This window comes from Lepisosteus platostomus, chromosome 9 (genome assembly GCF_059453375.1).
Source record: "Lepisosteus platostomus isolate fLepPlt1 chromosome 9, fLepPlt1.hap1, whole genome shotgun sequence".
NCBI lineage: Eukaryota > Metazoa > Chordata > Actinopteri > Semionotiformes > Lepisosteidae > Lepisosteus > Lepisosteus platostomus.
The window spans coordinates 45,294,744-45,313,515 of record NC_142619.1 but is presented as its reverse complement, the minus strand read 5'-3'; the positions used below and the strand labels follow the sequence as shown (position 1 = coordinate 45,313,515).

Sequence of the window (18,772 nt, the reverse complement as noted above, 5' to 3'; positions counted from 1 at the left end):
CTCACCACACACCAGCTATCAGTGGGGAGGAGAGCAGAATGATGAAGCCAGTTCATAAATGAAAATTATAAGGAGGCCATGATTGGTAAAGGCCAGGGGGAAATTTAATTATAAATGTCTTGGGGAGAAATAGAAAAAGTTGTCAAAGAACAATTTAACTTTCTAAAACTTTTTTTTTAATCTGTAACAAAAATAATATGGAGAAGTGCCCTTAAGGCTGAGACTGTTATTTGTTAATGCATTATATGCTTAAAAATGTGGTCATTTTTCTACATGAGCAAGGAAGCACCTGAGAACAGATGCCTGTTTTTCCCTGTCACCATCTGAAACTCAGACCTTTTGGCAATCGTGTAGGATACTTTCAGAAGGTCTTCTCGAACTGACCTTCTTCATGATTTTGGAATAGGAACAGGCATGAATAATGTTAACAAAATTCTGTATTTTTTGTCAGTTTTATTAATTTAATTTCCTTTTTAGTGTAACAGAAGAAGTCATGTCAAAAACAGTTTCCCAACTCTACATGCTTTTGAAACACTTGAATCGTGGTTTAAAAAGTTACATCTTGGGCCAAGTACAAAAATAGAGTAAGAGTTAGCACAGGGACCTGAAAGTATGTAACTCGGGGTTTTCCTCCGCACAAATGTAAAATGATCAGGTGTGGCTGAGCCGTCCAGAAAAACAAAGTTCACGCAGAATGAAGTAGATTTCGCTGCTGAAGTATTCTTCCGCGAAAACATGTTTCTTATTTTTTCCTTATTAGGAGACTATGTTAGAAGGCTGTAGCATGTATATTGGCGGGGAGGCTTAAAGTCATAATATAACCCTTGATATAATATCTATAGTATCTGTAACTAATAAAATTGTCCAACATCGGGTTGTGGGGGTTCCACTCTTTGCCACCAGAGGGCAGAAGACCGCATGAAATTTCTAGTTAAAAGCACAAATTACAAAATCCTAAAAGACTACTTTTACAGCCTTTAGTTTTTAAACTGAAACATTCGGTTCAGAGAAATAATTGTTAAGAGAAAGAAATTTAGTTGTGCTACACTATTTATTGTTTTAGCATTACTGTCACAAAACCAAAATATGTTACAGGAATGTTTCGGTTGTTTCGGTTTTCTCGGATATGAGCAAATTATCGTGTTTCTTCTTTCTACTGTTCATTTAGAAATTAACCTTTACTTCTTCCTTTGAGGTTAACGCACACTGACTGTTCCCCCTTCGAACATATGCATGATGACAATACATATATTCCCCCTAGTTTTCCCTTCTAGCGGCGGCAGTATAGGAAGAGATGCAGGAGAAGGTAACTGCACCTCAGTGATTTAATTTCCCCTTCTGACCAACGAAGGCGTGCTCATCACTGAGAGGAGGTTTAGGAAGCAGGGCATGGAGAGGAGTAACGGCTGCCGCTGCTTAGTTTGGAGTAGCGCGAAAGAGGGAGAGAGGGAACGGGGGCCCGTTTTTGTAAATGCAGGGAGAGGGGAAAGGAGGACTCGAGGTCAGGGTTCAGTGGCTCCTAGACACAGCGATAGCAGGGTGTTACACTGCCCCCTACCCAGCTCCCTCGCACCTGGTAAAGTGGGTGGGGGCGGGCTGGGTGCTGGGATATTGCAGCTGTGGACCGGGCCCAGACGATTGGGAAAACGGTAGAAGGCGAGGCGTCTCCTCCTGCGATAGGGCTTTGGGCTGAAGGCAACGGTGCACCTCTCTTGGCGGCTGGAAAGGTTGTTCCTCTAGGCCGCCTGCCACAGCTCTGCAGATACCCCTTCGCCCAGATGGATAGCGTTCTCTGGGCCCGCTGTCATCTCAGGGTCGTGTGGGCTGCAGGCAGTGGGTCGCTGTAGGCTGACACGGCTGCTTTTAAAGAAGCGCAGCGCATCGTAAGGCTCTGCTTCCTGCCTTTTCACAGCACTGTACTTCTGGAGCTCGTCTTATAGTTAGTTATTTGGTTTTGTGTATATCTTTTTCATGAATGCCAGAGGTACTCGAAATGTTGTTAAAAGAAAAACGTTTTTTTTTGTATAAAACTGTGAGCTGAATTTTATTTTTTACAGGGAACGCATGCATGTTGAAACTAAAGTTTATAAATAATTGAGAAATATTAAAACAAGGAAAATATGATACGTTTAAAATATACAATTTGATCATATAATTACTTAATTACCTCTGATAGTTAAATGTTTTTTTTTCTGCTACGTTTTTTTTCTCTTGTACATGACTCTGATCCTCTTGTTGTATTTGTATTTGTAAATTTCTATATGTTTAATAAAAATTAAAAAAAAAAAAACTTCTGGAGCTCGTCCGCCCACCGGGCAGCCTGTCCCTCCGGGTCACTGAAAGACGTAAACCGGCGCAGCGCAGGTTGCTCAGTGCGGATGGTGAACGGGAGACCACACAGGTGGTGCCTGAAGGGCTCCACCGCGTCAGTGACACGATAGTGGCGTTCTGCTTTGGTATGGCTCCGTTCACTCCAAATAAATAGTCATGATTTTCTTCAAACGCAATTCATGAACCAAACATTGTGTTATACGAAGGCTGATGAAGGACTATGCCAGTGAAACAAATCATGTTCGTTAAATCCGTTGTTATAAAACGGATTAAATGAAACACATTTGAGGAAGACGAGTACAGATGTCTGTACTATCAAACAATCGACAGGACATTGGTTAAATATAATAGTATATTTTGGAAATAGTTATTCGAAGGTAATACTAAATGGTTTTTTTCCCCAAAATAATGATACTGATTTAGTTGTTAACGTGGAAGTTCTTTCTCTAAAGTGCCATGTTTCCTTATCAATATAACACCTGGACAAATTGCAAAAGTTTTTCAAACATGGAACTTGAAAGCATGCATTCAAAGACTTCAGCATGGTAAGTATCTTTAATTTTGTATATTTAAAGAGCTCAATTCACATTAAACTCTTGGGAGCACTTACAAATGATAGGAGGCTATACGATATATCTAGTCTATTTGGTAGTTAGGTGAGAACTAAGCTCTGCCATTTCTTAAAAGAAGTCAGGGTATCAGCTTCAACATGACTGTGTAGCTACAACCCTTTGGGTAAAGAAGCACCCACTCGTCTTGGTTTTAAACAGATTTCCATGTAGTATCCACTTGTGTCCTCTGGTTTGTGTTTCACTGTTAATTCTGAAGTTCACTGCTTTGACTTTGCCAGTGCCTTTGAGGCTTTTGGATACTTCGATCAGGTTGCCTTATAGTCTATAGTTCAAGATTTAAAAAAAAAGTTAATCTCACTTAGCCGAGGTCTATTTGAAGTAAAATAAGTACAAAAATTAGAAAGAAGTCTCTACCCATTACCCACAGCCACATTTGGAAGCTGTGCTGGTCAGTGCAGAATGTGTACCGGTATGTGTTGAAATTGCTGTGTCACGTCACACTGTCCACAAACATGTATACATTAATGACAGTAGTAAAGTCTGGATAAGTGTCTGTTTTGCTGTTTAAATATCTTTGCTATTTTCCTATTTACTCTCATTCCAAAATATTTAAATCCTGATTATTTCGTGGGGAAGCTGTGAGTGGTAACTGTAATCTCAGCTACTTTTCTTATCTACCAGTTAAATTACCATCCATTTTCAATAACCGCTTATTCCAGCAAACATATTTTAGGTGAGCTGAAACCTAGCCCAGCCACCAATGGGCTTTAGACATGCAAACATACACATACTTGCATGTCTTTGGAGAGGGGTATCATCCAAACTCCGCGTAGAAATTTACCCTTAAAGTACATCTGTTTATGATTGTAGGTAAATATCTGTTCTAAATGATTAAGGACCACTGCTGTATATAATAAATGTGCGTTTGTGATTTATAACAAATCTGTGTTAAACCATACAAATATCATTAACATACAAAATTTGACTTGCCCTTTATCTGAGTGGTTCGGTTTCTGAAGCTCTGGCCTGTCATAAAACAACTGAGGTTAGACTACATCCCCCATGATGCTTTGGCATTAAACCATCAGATTGCGTCATTTTCTCACACGCCCTATCAGATGTGCAGTCATGGGATGCGTCACATAGAATGACCTCCGGCGGGGAGACGTGTTTTTTTTTTCCTTGAGCTGCTGGTGAAGACGGCGCCATATTGAAAGGCTAAAATTCTTTTACTAAAAGCCTAAAACATACGTTTGAGCCAAAATGCTGTACTTAGAGGACTACCTGGAAAGTGAGTATGGTATTTTGTAAGCGAATTTCGTGTTGGTTAAGGATCATTTAACGTGCGGGATGTGCAGGTGTTGTGTCGTGTAGCTCCCAGACGGCTAGCTAATTTTTTTTTATTCTTCTCTTTGGCAGTGATCGAGCAGCTTCCCATGGATCTGCGCGACAGGTTTACGGAAATGAGAGAAATGGACCTCCAAGTTCAGAGTACGCATTCGCTACAACGTGACCAAGTCAAATACTTGCCTAGCTAATTCATGGCCGTTTTCTCATTTCAGAGTGCTTATTTTTGGTATAGATGGGGCTGTATATTGATCTTTGATCAGATTAGATACAAGACTACGAATATTTACATTTTCCTGAAGATTTCACAGCTTTATTAGCTTAAAATGCACTATTCTGTCTACATCAATCTGCATTGTTTACTTAATTTATCCAGGCAGTGCTCCGTTTATCGGTCACTCATGATGGTAACACTTTCTATTTTGTAATCCGCACACTGTGTTTAAGCATCTTAAAGTGTATTTCAGTGCTCTTGTCCAACAATAGTGCTTCAGACATGTTGAGCCGAACCTGCTTAGAAGATCGTCGTAGCAGAAGCAGATGAAATCTTGCCAAGGAGTTGGAGGAGGAACGTTTCAGCCTGAACAGAATAGAATGAAGGGGCAGAGGGCACATATCTGGGTTGTTACATGAAACCCTCCACCAGTGCCGTTACCAAGACTTATATAGGCTTTTATTTGTTTCATTGTCCGGGTGATTCCAAATGCCGTTGATAGTTTTGGCTTGGTAACATGATGGGGAAGTGAAAGACGAGATGAATTTCAAGAGCCGTGTGTGCGGCCTACCGTGAGAAATGGGATGGACCGTTATCGGAAGTCTTTACCGTTTTACATTTTGGTGATTAGAGAGGAGTGAACGAGTGAAGTCCCTAATGCAGCCACACGTGTGACATTAAATATGTCTTAACTGAATATTGTTTTGCAAAGGTATCTTGGATTATATGTAAATTACAGCAGAGCTACTTTATATTAACTATTCTTATTCCCCCTAATATATAAAATATATATAAAAAAATCATTGCCTCAGAATTGTTGCAAATTTGTCACTCACTCCTTGTGTATATGTACTGTATGGCTTTACAGTTTATATGTCTGCCATCTCCCCAAAATAATCACTTCAACTGTAGACATCCCTGTGCAGATGAACCGTATGAAATCAACCAGCTTTTTAAAGTATTGCCTACAGAGATTTTCAGACACAGAAGAGTCCTTAGCAGATTGGCTTTATTGTGCAGACAGACTTACAGTATGCAGTCTACAAGGCATTTACAATGTCAATTGTTTTTATTTTTTCAGAGATAAGAGATAACCATTATTAGAAGTGGAGTAAACGCTCAATCATTGCACCAAACTAGAGAGCAGGCATTTTGTGTTGAGTTTGAAATTTAATTTGTAAAACCATTATAGCCATATAAAGAAACCTGTACTTGCATTGTGTTCATAGATATATTTTTGCCTTAAATGGAAATTGCTGCTCTTTTGATATGTACTTTTATACACTGACCATTTTCAGTACTCTGGACTCTTGAGTGTGAGTCGTGTTTTCTAATGTTTACAGACATTTCAGTTATGGAATTAAAATTCAAATGCATGTTGTGAACAGTATTTAGCTTTAAAGTTAATAAGACCTACAAAATAAGGTCTAGCGAACCTGTTACATATGTTGTTGGAAAGGCTCTCAACCTGTCTTTTTATCCTCCTAATCTGAGGGATTCATTTGTTTTTTGTTGTAGATGCCATGGATCAGCTGGAACAGAGGGTGAATGAATTTTTTATCAATGCAAAGAAGAACAAGCCAGAATGGAGGGAGGAACAAATGGAAGCAATAAAAAAAGTGAGATTAATCGTACACTGCTTTTTTTGTAACTGCATTCAGCATTTCAAGCATTTGATTTGAACTCTTAAGTGTTTTCAAGCTTTTCAATTCTAGATAAATAAAATGTTTTGGCTTCCATTTTTTGTTTTTATATGATCATCAATTTAGTCATTTGCTCCTTTTGCCCAGACAGCCCACGAGTCTTAAGAACAAACCATTCCATGCTTTGCCAAATTATTTTTAATCCAGCCGAAATTTTCTAACCTGTCCGATATCAGGATACCCCTTTTATAAGCTCAGTCTTAAAACAATAATATGGACATTTTACATGTTTTTTATTCAGAATTAATCCTAACTACTGTGTCTGCATGATGCATTGTGTACTCTCATCACTGACACATCGTTTCCCAGGTTGACCCTTCTGGTATAAGGCTGAACACAGAGCATAGGCCACTTCCAGCACCACTTTCTTCTACTGCTCTGAAAAACATATTTTGAGCTCTTTACACCAGATTATGCATTGCTGTGTATTGGCCTTGGTTACTAGCTGTTTCCAAATGGCAACATTGTGAATCTCTCGCCACAGTTTTTGTTTAGACTGGGTCACAGAGGTGTAGATTCAGTTCTGTGGTCATTTTTGAGGCCATCATATTGTAGTGGTTAGCAAGTGTCTTTGACTTGCAGCCTCTGTTCCTCTTTCCTGATGCTGTTTTCTCTTGTTTGGTGTATGCTGCCATGCTTTTCCAAACTATTCCCCTTGACATACTAAGTAGTGTTGCTGTTTCTGTGCACCTACAGTTTGGGTACCAACTACTTGGCCTCTTTCATTGCTGTTAGATCTCTAAAGTTGCTTTAGTACCTCACATATTAGAAGTGTTGATTTTAAAATGTCCTAACAGCAGAAATATATTGGTAACTAGTACTGAAATTAATATGAAGCTTTTGTAGAATCATTTTTAATTGTGATTTAGTTGCTTAAAAATAGGTTACAGCCATAGTGGGGAGTCCTCAGTAGTAGCCCAGAATGATCTAGATTCTGCAAGAGCTAGACGGATAACCAGCCAGCGGCTAGGTTGACTTTTTAAAAGATGGTTTTCCCTGTACATCTCTAGGAAAGCCTTATCGTGGTTGACCAATGGAATATAATAACAGGGCTGACCCAATGGAGTCACCAACTTAAGAATTGATTGTTTTTCAATTGGTTGTTTAGGAGGTGATTTGTTTTTCAGATTTGTACCAGGTATAACCGAATTACAAGGTTAAGTTCCAAAGTAACTAACGTGTGACTAATCTTATTTTCACAAAGTGAATATATTTCCAAATTTGAAGACAAAATTTACAAGCAGTTGAAAGGAAAACTCAATGAGCTTTACATATGTCTTGTCAGGCTGCGATCTTGCTGGTCAAATTGAAGCAATATTCACTGACAACACATGAAAAATTACTTTGGGTATGAGTAAAACCAAATTTGAAAGTAATCTTTTGTGGTGCATGTTCTTTGCATCATAATGTCAATATGCCCTACAAATTGCTTCAACTGACAGCCTTCTTACACTGTGCCATAAATATTTTTAACGTGGCCTGCAACCAGGCACAAGAGAAGTAGGTGTAGTTATGTATTTCTTATGTAAAATTTACTGGAAGTTTGGAAGGGATGTCCCTCACCTGTACAACTCTTTACTCCTGAAACTTTCCTGAAAAAATGACAAATATCATAGTCGATCTGCCCCTCACTGTTGCTCGCATTCATCTTTCTGGATCCCTCCACTACCTCATCTCCACTGTTGCAGCTACTCCTTGGTTAACATCTCTCCCTTTATGGGGATCCTAACTTCCTCACCCTATGCCAGTTGGTTGTCTCTCTGCCTAGCAGGTTAAGTTAAAGTTCCTTATGCATTAGGAACAATAGTTGTCTGGATAGAAATTGGCCCAATTATAGTTGGGGCTATAGCTCTTGAAGCCAGTAGAAACCAGGGTTGAAATGCAGCATGCTAGGGATGTAATTTCTTACTCTCTTACCATGGTTGATATCCACTGTTGTACTGCTTTAAGAAAACCTCAATTTTGAGGTAAACATTTGGTCTGTTTTAATTCAGTTCAGTTTCTCTACATTTGGCATTAGATTGTTGCTTTTACTTTATTGGAAAACCATGAGCCCTGTAAAGACTTTATTGATCCCGAAGGGTTTGTTGCCATTTGTCACAACAATTGTGCGTTAATTTGCTTTGTTGCTACAATACTACAGAAGCTGAAACTGTTTCCTGGAATAAAAATGGAAAACCATTTATTTTAGATCAGAAGAGAAGTATTCCTTTTTAGGGGACATACTTCTCTTTAATGTCAATTTATTTTCAAATGTAAGTGCAGTGTTGATATATTTGGCATTACACGTGTTTCTTTTCTCCATTAGAGGGGACCTAAAGTACAGGCAGAGAAATTTTCCACACAGAAAATGGAAATAGAATATATTGGAATTATTTTATTAAATGAAGACTTAGTCTTTAAAATGGTTAAGATTTTATCCAATGGATTGTGTTCCATCAAATCAAAAGAGGTTACAATCAGGCATATTAAAACTGACGTTTTGAGAATAATTGAGTGTTTTCTCAGTTATAAAGTCGGTGCCTACTTCCGTTCATTAAAATGTCATAGCTATCAAACTAGAGCTGGAATGGGCAATCCAGGTTCTAGAGGACCAGCGCAGGTTTCCTAGGTCTCTTTAAGGCACCAGCACCTGAAAAGCTAGAAGCAGCTGTTAAACTGGCCCATTAAGACAGTTTAAGCTTGTTAAGAGTCGAGCTGGAATGAAAATCTGCTAACACTTTGCAGACTTCTCTAGTCCTGGACTGCCCATCCATGAACTAGAAAATATACATAAGAGGACACCTCAGAAATCTTAATGTCACTATGAGAGAGAGATGATAAAGATCTCCTTTGTATTTAAATTTTTATACAAATATCATATTATTTAAAGCCTTCACTTAAAAGACTCAAATGTGAACCCGTGAACCTCCTGAGCTAGACAGCAGAAGCCAGGTGTCCAGCTGGGAAGTGCTGTTATGTTTCAGTCCTTATTATATTGTTTTTATAAACTACCTGGATTTGGTGTCTGGCACTTTCTGGAAAGGAAGTAGGCTCAGTTGTTTTCCTTGGCAGTCTTTTTTCTTTCTGTACTTGACTTTTTCCTCTTTTCCTTGCCTCACCCTTCCTCACTTCCTATTCGTTTCCCATTTCAGGATTATTACAAAGCCCTGGAAGATGCAGATGAGAAAGTTCAATTAGCAAATCAGATTTATGACTTGGTAAGTAGGACTATGACATTTGGAAACACAAACTCCCAGGTTTAGCTCCACTTCAGTTGTAGTTTTTTTTGTATATCTCTTAGTCTCGGCTTATTATTTTCTCCCCATTAAAGTACTTTTTTTATTAATTAAGTAACTTTGATCTAAATGTCTTGAATCTGGACTGTTTGCATTTAATTTCTCGTGCCACTAGATGGCAGTGAAACCTTAACATTATTGTTTATTGCGTAGAATAAATATTCTGTGTGCTTCTTGAACTTCGGCTACACCACAATGCAGTGTGAAGAGCTGTTGGGTGTATGACAATTCTGTGCATGTTCATGACCATAATGTCACCTGTTTGGCTTGTGTATCTGAATTTGTGTTTCATTTTTACAGTAGTACCGCTCACGTTAGAGTATAATTTACTTTTTTCATATTTCATAATGAGGGTATTTAAGATTTTGGAATAATTACTAAGGTAATATCTAGTTGGGGCGGCTCAGTGGATAGCACCGCTGCTTTGAAGCGCTGGGGTCCTGGGTTAAATACTGGACCTGGGGTGTTGTCTGTGTGGAGTTTGTATGTTCTCCCTGCGTTCACATGGATGTCTTCTGGGTGTTCCAATTTTCTCCTACAGTTCAAAAACATACAGGTTGGTTAATTGGCTTTTGGAGAAATTGGTCCTGGTGTGTGCATGTCCGTGTGTGTGTGCATGGTGTGCAGGTGTGTGCACGTCTGTGTACATCCTGCAGTAAACTGTTGTCCCTGTCCTGGGTATATCCCTGTGACCATTGTTTGCCAAGATAGGTTCCAGCTCCCCCGCAGCCCTGCATTGGAGTATAGAAATATATAGAGAATGGATTGATGGAATATCTAGTTGGTGAATCACTAGGTGGCACTCTTGGACCAGCATTTTCAAGATTAGCCCGTTAGTCTAATATGGTGACCGAACACTGTGCTGTAGGACATTCTGTCCTTCAAATCTGTTAAACAATTTCTTATTATTTAGTCATTAAAGATCCCTTGGCTCCGTTATAAGAGTAGTAGCTCTGTGGGTAAGGATCTGCGCCTGTGGCTGGAAGGTTGCCGGTTCGTATCCCGTGGCCGACAGAGGAATCTTTCTCCAGTGGGCCCCTGAGCAAGGCCCTTAACCCCAACTGCTCCAGGGGTGCTGTATAAATGGCTGACTCTGCACTCTGACCCCAAGATTCTCTCCCTGTATGTGTGTCTCATTGAGAGCAAGTTGGGATATGCAAAAAGACAAATTCCTAGTACAAGAAATTGTATTTGGTCAAATTAAGTGATTATTATCTATCTTAACCCCAGTGTATTGTTTGAATTGCAGTTTGGGTTTCAACAATCTGGCACAACTACATTAATTCAAATGGAAAAATAATTTCTCAATTCTCTGTTGTGTAGAAGTGTTTCTGGCACAGAACAGGTGCTGCACTTCAGTGATGGATAAAGCCAGTCCCCTCTTTATATATAAATTGTTTGGGATTAAAAGTGCTTTACACAAGCAAAGTGTTATTACATTATTACATTCAAGTGATTGAGCATGCCTTTCACTGAACTACTTTTATGGCCTTAAACTTAATTGTTAATTTAACATCTTCAAAGTGTATATATTGTCTTTATTGTTGAATGCATACAGATAAATACAGGAAATATTTGAGTAAATGAGGCATACAAAATATAATTAAAGCAAGTGGCTCCACACATGTGTGGCTCCTGAGTTAATTAAGCTATTAACATCCCATCATGTTTAGAATCATGTGTAAAATTGCTCGACAGCCCCAGTTGCTCATCAATTTGGCTACCATGGCTAGAAGAGACAGAGGGGTGATTGCTGGGGCATGTTTGGCAGGAGCTTTAGGAAGATCGCTCAACTTTCGGATGTTTCACGAGGAACAGTGGCTAAGGTGATGTTGGCATGGAGGGAAAGACGTCAACTAGTGGCAACTGTGGACGAAAGCACATACTCCATAACGGATTTCTGTAATGTCTGTGGATTGGTTCAAGATGCAAGGTAAAATGGACAAGGAGCTGTGAATCAGTTTACTGAAAAAGTCAGTCTAAGGCATGAGCAGGCAGTTTCATCAAGTACAGTCAGTTGAGAACTTCACAGAGAGGGATGCTATGCAATTCTGTGAATAAAGTGGTACAGACAGGCAGTAGGTTACTGAGCAGTGGAATGAATGGTCAGCTGAGTCATCTTTCTCAACCCTTTTCTCAACAAGCAGACCAGTACATGTATGGTGCACGCCCAAAGAAAACTACAGGCTCAAATGCTTGCTTTCCATGGTAAAAGGTTCTGGGAGCTCTGTTACAGTGTGGGGTCCAATTTTCCTGGCATGGGTTATGTCCATTCAGCTCACTGTAGGGCAAGAAAAATGGCATTAGATAAAAAGTAATTCTGAGTGATCATCTTCATCCTATGGTGAAACATTTCTATCCTGGCGGGAGTGGAATCTTCCAGGGTGACAGTGCCCCATCCAGAGGGCACAAGTCACTCAATAATTTGATGAGCATGTAAAAGATGTAAGCCATATACCATGGCCATCCCAGTCTCCAGATCTGAACCCACTTGAACACTTATCTGAAATTCTGGAGCAATCCTAAGACAGCATTTTCCTCCACCAATAAAAAAACACCAACTGATGGAATTGTTCTTGGAAGAATGGTGTTGCTTCCCTACAGTTCCAGACACTTCATATAATCTATACCAAGGCGCATTGAAGCTGTTCTGGTTTTCACTAATGATGGCCCAAAGCCCTATTAAGACACCTTATGTTGGTGTCTCCAATATTTTAGCATTTACTGTACCTGTCATTTGCTAACGTCAGAAAATCAGGCCACCTGTTTGCATTCATGGGAAATATTGTGACAATACTGTCCATAGGCAAATGTGCCAGTTTAAATTAAAATGTCAGTTTTTTACATAGCACAAGTTAGTACTGTTAGTGAAATGAATGTTTTGGTACACAAAGTGCAAAGTAATATGAAAGAAGACTATGGTAAGTTAATTCTTCTGTTTTCTTAAATCAGGTTGACAGGCATCTAAGAAAACTGGACCAAGAGCTTGCCAAATTTAAAATGGAATTGGAAGCAGATAATGCTGGTATTACAGAGATTTTAGAAAGACGTAAGTGTCCTTTCCTTTTAATATCACTGTTGTCTGTAGCTGTTATTGAGCTTATGCCCTGGCTACGTTTGTGCTATGTTGAGAATACAATATAGATGTGTTCAGATACCTTATAGATTTTGAGATACTTTACAATTGTAATTGAATTTAATGTTACATATGTTTTAGTTACGTAGATAAAGATTGTGGATTATTTATATTTTAATGTCCATTTCACTGAATTGCGTTTTATGGTTTTTACTACTTAGTATAATACATGCTAGCAACATTCTTACTTTGTAGCCTGATCTCATTAGAACAGAAGCTAAGAAAGGCTGGGCCTTGTTGGTACTGTAATGGGAAACCACTGAGGGAAGGTTTCTGTTATAAGTGGTGCTCATGGAGCAGTAGGGGGCACACTTCGTTCATGACCAGAATTACATAATATATACCAGTGTGATGACAGAGGACACTGGTGTAGGAAGTGCTGCCTTTTGAAAAAGACATTAAACTGAGTTTGCGATTACTGCCAATCATTTAGATACCCCCCAAAATATATTTTTTATATGACTGGCTTAGGCACATCATATTTCCCAGGCAGAAAAGTTTTTTTCTAGCCATATACAATTTACAGCAACTCTCGGAAATTGTTTTCGTGTTCAAGATAACTAACTTTTTAGATCACAGATTCTTTGTAGTAGTTCGTTAATGAATGCCTATCTTGGAAATAATCATGCAGACGTTACAGCTGTAATGCCAGAACTCCAAATGTTCCCAGTGATGCTGTACATGGGGAACTAGTTAAAGAAGAAAATGTCTTAGCTTGTTCAGGTGTATCAGCTTGACTTAATGAATATAGTAATGAAAATGAATTACGTCAATTTAATTGACAAAGGAAGCTGTAAATTAAGTCTCTATGGAAAACTTAGTAATCACCACAGATGTCTCACTGTGCCATTTCAGCTGTTACTACTTGTCTGATTGCAAAACTTTTTCTATAGACAGAAAAAAATATAAATATAAAATGGCGTGTCATAGCAAACTTTATATTTTTTACTCAATTTTTAAGCATAAATAGTAGTTTTGGTGGACTGTAAACCAGATGTGATTATTTAGTTATTACTCATTATTTCCTGTTGGATTTTACTACTCTGTTTTGAAAGGAGTTTTATGTTGCAGTGAGAGATGAGCTTTATGAGAAAGAAGAATATGAGGTTTAGTATGCCCTTGACTCTTGCTTTGTTAGGTTATATTGAACTGAGTTATGTTCTGTTAACGATGAGACTTAATTTCTGTTGTTGACGTGGAGTTTTCTTCTTTAAGGAACCTACTAATGTATGTACTGCTGTATTTCATTCAGTGCTTTCTCCTTCCCATAATGAACTTGTGCTGGTCAGTGCTGTCTTCTCTATTGTATGATTCTGTAGTTCGGTCCTCTCCATGAAGTGGTTAATAGCATGTAAAAAGCTATCAGTAGGTTTTATTCTCGTTCATTACTCTTTTGAGACACGAATGTTTCAATTTGACTTTTAGTTATCTTTTGCTTCTTTCAGGTTCTCTTGAGATGGACAGTCCATCACAACCTGTGAACAATCATCATGCACACTCACACGCTTCAGTAGAAAGTAAGTCATGATTCTTATACCAATGAATTACATTTGCGTACTCAGTAGCATGCTCTAACAATTTTGGGTCAAAATATTTTAGAAAGAAAATACATTACACCTGCTCATCATACAACCGAACACGTTCCTGAAAAGAAATTCAAATCTGAGGCTCTTCTTTCTACACTTACTTCAGACGCTTCTAAAGAAAACACACCAGGTAAAGAATTTTTTTCTGTTTTAAAGTTTTTCACAAGGAAGATAAATGACTGTGATATCCTTTGCCGTGTATTTTGTAAATAGTAGAAATTATGATGGCTTTATCCAATGTTGACAGTATTCAAAAAAGAGGTAATCCCTCTCCACATTTCAGTATCACCCGTTTATTCAGATATTACAAGTGGAATAAGTAATGTCAGAAAATACACTAATAGACCTTATGTAATGGATTATTCTTGTTCATATCCTCTTGTCCTCACCACAGGATGCAGAAACAGCAATTTGTCATCCTCTTCTAACAACGTGTACAGTGTGAACCCCTCTCAGCCCTTGGCATCTTACAATCTAACCTCCCTTCCTTCCGGAGCTGGGGCTGGGGCTGGCGCCATTACCATGGCAGCTGCCCAGGCAGTGCAAGCAACAGCGCAGGTAATGAGCTGCAACCTACTGCTGCTGTACTCACCTGTGATTAAATAACAGCCCTGTGCCATTGGTCCTGGTGAGAATCGGCATTACCTACTAATATCCGTCAGTCTGCCAATATATGTGTTAAACACTTTGCTGCTCTGAATCCAGTTCCTCTTTTTGCAATTAATAATATTTCATATTGTATGTTTAACACAGAACTGTTGAAGGTAATTTTTTTTTATTGCTCTCATTTGAAATAACATTTTCTTACCATGGGTCCTATATTTTTTTTCTTTCGTGACATGGTGGTGTTTTTGCATTGGGAAATTTAATTCAAAATTTGGAGGATCTGTTTAGCAGTACAGTATATAATTTTTGGTAAAATGAAAAATGTGTGATTGTATGAAACCCACAGTATCCTTCAACTGCATAAAGTGCACATTACAGGGTTTTTCAGAAATAACTGCACAAATGTAGAGTGTGCATTTTAGCACAATTATTTTTATTTTTGTAAGTACAGATTGTTTAATGACTAAATGTGTCTTCAGAATAGTTTTGAATAACATTTTTTGCAACATTTCCCAGATGAAAGAAGGCAGAAGAACGTCCAGTTTGAAGGCTAGCTATGAAGCTATTAAAAACAACGACTTCCAACTTGGTAGAGAATTTTCTTTATCAAGAGAGCCAACAGGGTATTCGTCATCAGCTTTGGCATCTACACTTACACAGACGTTGACTTCTTCCACATCTGACTCGAGAAGCGGGCGGAAAAATAAGTAAGCTTGGTTGATAGTTGAGCATCATGAGTACTTTTCTCAAACAGGCAGTTTTGAACAAAAACTTATAGAATCATTTATGAAAGGCTAATAGATACAACTGTTCATCAGATGTGTTAGTCACTGCATCTTTCTTTACCTAATTATCTGTTCAACATTTTGAGCTGAGCACTGAAAGTGACTTCCTTTGCCAGATAAGAAAATGCATAAAAGAAATGGTGATGTACACCTGTAGTTTATTTGCATAAGCTAAGGAGAGAAAAGTCAGTGTTGGAACAGAGCTAATTAAAATTGATTGGTGAAAAGCCCCTGCTGTGAAAGAGGAATGCAGCTCCTGCTGGCGGTTGGGTCTTATTTGCTTATTTTCCATGACAGATGGGATTGGTTAAGATTTTTATTTTAAGAATGTTTTGTTTAAACATGTGATGACTTGCTTGCTTTTGTAAAAAAAAAAAAGATGTTAATTATCTTTCACTGTGAATCCCATGGAGCCATGCCTCTGTAAATGGATAAAAGCAGTGTTCACAGCTGGGACTGTTATCTTGTGGGTCTGAACTTAAGCACAACGCAATTGTGAAATGTAAAAGCATTTCCAGAGTGTTAACACAACATTGTGTAAGTTGAAGTTCTTGCTACAGTCTTTTTATGTAAAAGGTACAGTGTTGCTGCACTGTTCTCATAAATTACCTGTTGTTTGCAATCTTAATTTCTTGGTTTTGCATCATAAATCACCAAAAAGCAGATATAATGTTCCTGATTGCTTTTTATGAACCAGTATTAATAGGAACAAATGAGTGATATTGCATTTTACACTTTAGAACACAAAGCTTAATCCAAGAAAGGTACAGGAATATTCAAGGAAACCTTGATTTGTTTGAATCAAACTCATTCTTAACAGGATTTCTGTTCTCATTCCTGGGTTGGAACGTTTAACATCACAGCTAATTTTGCATGCATCTCTTATTTTACAGAAGCAGTACAAAGTCATCAAACCACCAGTCTTCATCCTCCTCCTCCTCTTCCTCCCTCTCCTCTTGCTCGTCATCCTCCGCTCTGGCACAGGAACTGTCCCAGCAAGCCTCCACACTCCCAGAGTCCGATTCTAACAACCAGGTCGACTGGACATATGACCCCAATGAACCCCGCTATTGTATTTGTAATCAGGTACGTTTGTGGTTGGAAAGGACACCACACTACATTGGGTCTACAGTTTATTATGGTTTCTTTAGAAAAATAGAACATTTACAAAAAAAAGTGTTCTTTCTTTGGATAGGTTTAATTTCTGTTAAATAAAATATGAAGTGATTTTCTTTCATCCATTTCCTTCCAAAATCTGTCCTTAACCTTGTGTGGAACTAAATTACAAGATATTGAGTATTTGTATAGCAAGCAAACAATTGTGATTATTTTTTTCACTAGATAAGGTTCAGTGAAATTGTTTTGTATATTGTGTTTTACATTATAAAAGACAGTCTGTTTTATCTGTTTTATTTGCACTTCTGTCTCTAGGTGTCTTATGGAGAGATGGTGGGCTGTGATAATCAAGATGTAAGTATCTCATTTAGAGTAGTTTTTTGTACTACTGTGTTTATATAGCCTGTGGCCTTTAACATTTCCCCTCTATTTTACATTGTTTTATAAGAAATTACAACAATTGTATGGTGTTGTTCTTGATTAAATTTCGTTAAATGCACAAATATAAAGAGTAAAGTATATATTTGAAGTGATTCAGTCTTTAAGATTATGTATGTTACTTTTCACAGTGCCCTATAGAGTGGTTCCATTATGGATGTGTTGGATTGACAGAAGCTCCTAAAGGAAAATGGTACTGTCCTCAGTGTACTGCTGCTATGAAGAGGAGAGGTAGCCGACATAAATAGATGGCTCTATTCAGGTGACCAGAGATAAAGCAGTGTCTTAAGGACCTAAATTCCATTTGTCATTGACAATTTTCTGAACATTTGTGCTGTTCTTTTTTATGCAACATTTTATACATGCTGCACTGCCCCAGAATAATTAGTCGTTTTTTGTGTTAAAAGTCCATAATGGTAATTTCATGTATCAGTCTAAAAGTGTACTACTCCAGATAAATTGAATTCTCAAAGGTATGCAAGTGTTTCAATAAATAAGCAACAACAGCTCCCATGATAATGCTTTTATTTGGTACATACTGTATCACTGCGCCTCATAAGTCTCTAAACCGATTTATTCAGGTCTGCCACCCTGACATGTATGGAATCTGATGTTGTAAAAGCTGTGTCAGGCTCCTGGAGCCAACACTTAAATGCCTACTGCACTTTACTGTAGGTTGTAAATCTTGTGTTGGCTGAGGCTTTATTTAAAGGACTGTAGAGACGGAAATAACTGGGTGCTAGATCAGGCCTGTGATGTGGGTGGTCCGGGCCCTCGCACCTGTAACGCACACTGGTGCAACTGATAGCATGTAGTCTGATTTTGCCTTGCAGCACCAATGATGTGCAGAAGTGGCAACCAGATTGTATTGAATGAATAGCCTCTCATGTCCAATCCAGCATGTGACAGGAGCAATCTGTGCTTGTACACATTTGGAAAATTCCTGTCAGTTTTAAACTAGTAATTGTCGCCATGGAAGAGCAGCACTCTTCCCCTGTGGCTCATTCTGTATCTGAAGACGGTGTTATGGTACTGTACCTATTCAAACCCTCCGTAGCAAAATCTGCCGTAGGACGATCAGCCACAGCTGAACAAGGCTTCCCAACCAAAAAATTTTTTCTTCTTTTTACATTTCTGCATAGCATTAACCTCTCCTTGTTCCTTTGCAGCACAGACATCCCTCCTCATTCTAGACAGTGTAGTAAGATCTTATTTATAACTTTAATTTGGGAAACACCCTTGTATGTAAAAGACATTCCACAGTTCATTTACCAAATAAATGAAACTCTTGGCAGCATGTAGTGTATTTTGTATCTATTGTATGAAATAAATACTCAAAGAAAGTTTGGAAATACACAATGATAAATCAGTATCCATCACCAAATGTGGTTAAAGACTGACTTTAAAGAACATGGAGAGAAGTAATGTAGCTATTACCCAAAATATATTTGAGCTTTTTTAGAAAGCATCAGAATATATCAGCAGGCTGAAGGAAAAAGAAAATGTTCTTTAGATATCTGCAGTTACAATTGTACATTATAGAAACAGTACTTTGTAGTGTGTAAATCTGTGCCATCAGTCTGTCATTTTGCACTAAATATAGTGCTTAATGTATGAGAGATGTTGAAAAAAATAAAATTATCAAATTCTTTTGATAGTA

The 18,772-nt window shown here is 38.2% G+C and overlaps 1 protein-coding gene across 2 annotated transcripts; it reads left to right on the top strand.

The window, feature by feature from the left end:
* The first annotated feature begins 4,036 nt into the window (after positions 1–4,036).
* On the top strand, positions 4,037–18,772 carry ing3 (inhibitor of growth family, member 3). 2 transcript variants are annotated; one of them, XM_088645212.1, is made up of 12 exons: positions 4,038–4,194; positions 4,323–4,394; positions 5,983–6,083; positions 9,302–9,367; positions 12,398–12,494; positions 14,027–14,098; positions 14,181–14,297; positions 14,562–14,725; positions 15,290–15,480; positions 16,452–16,644; positions 16,990–17,028; positions 17,244–18,772. In XM_088645212.1, the coding sequence occupies exons 1-12, from the start codon at positions 4,167–4,169 to the stop codon at positions 17,358–17,360; spliced, it is 1,257 nt and encodes a 418-aa protein (XP_088501338.1). In that variant the 5' UTR covers positions 4,038–4,166; the 3' UTR covers positions 17,361–18,772. The 2 variants fall into 2 exon arrangements, with proteins under 2 accessions (XP_088501340.1, XP_088501338.1); XM_088645214.1 differs by lacking the exon at positions 9,302–9,367 and having other exon boundaries at positions 4,037–4,194.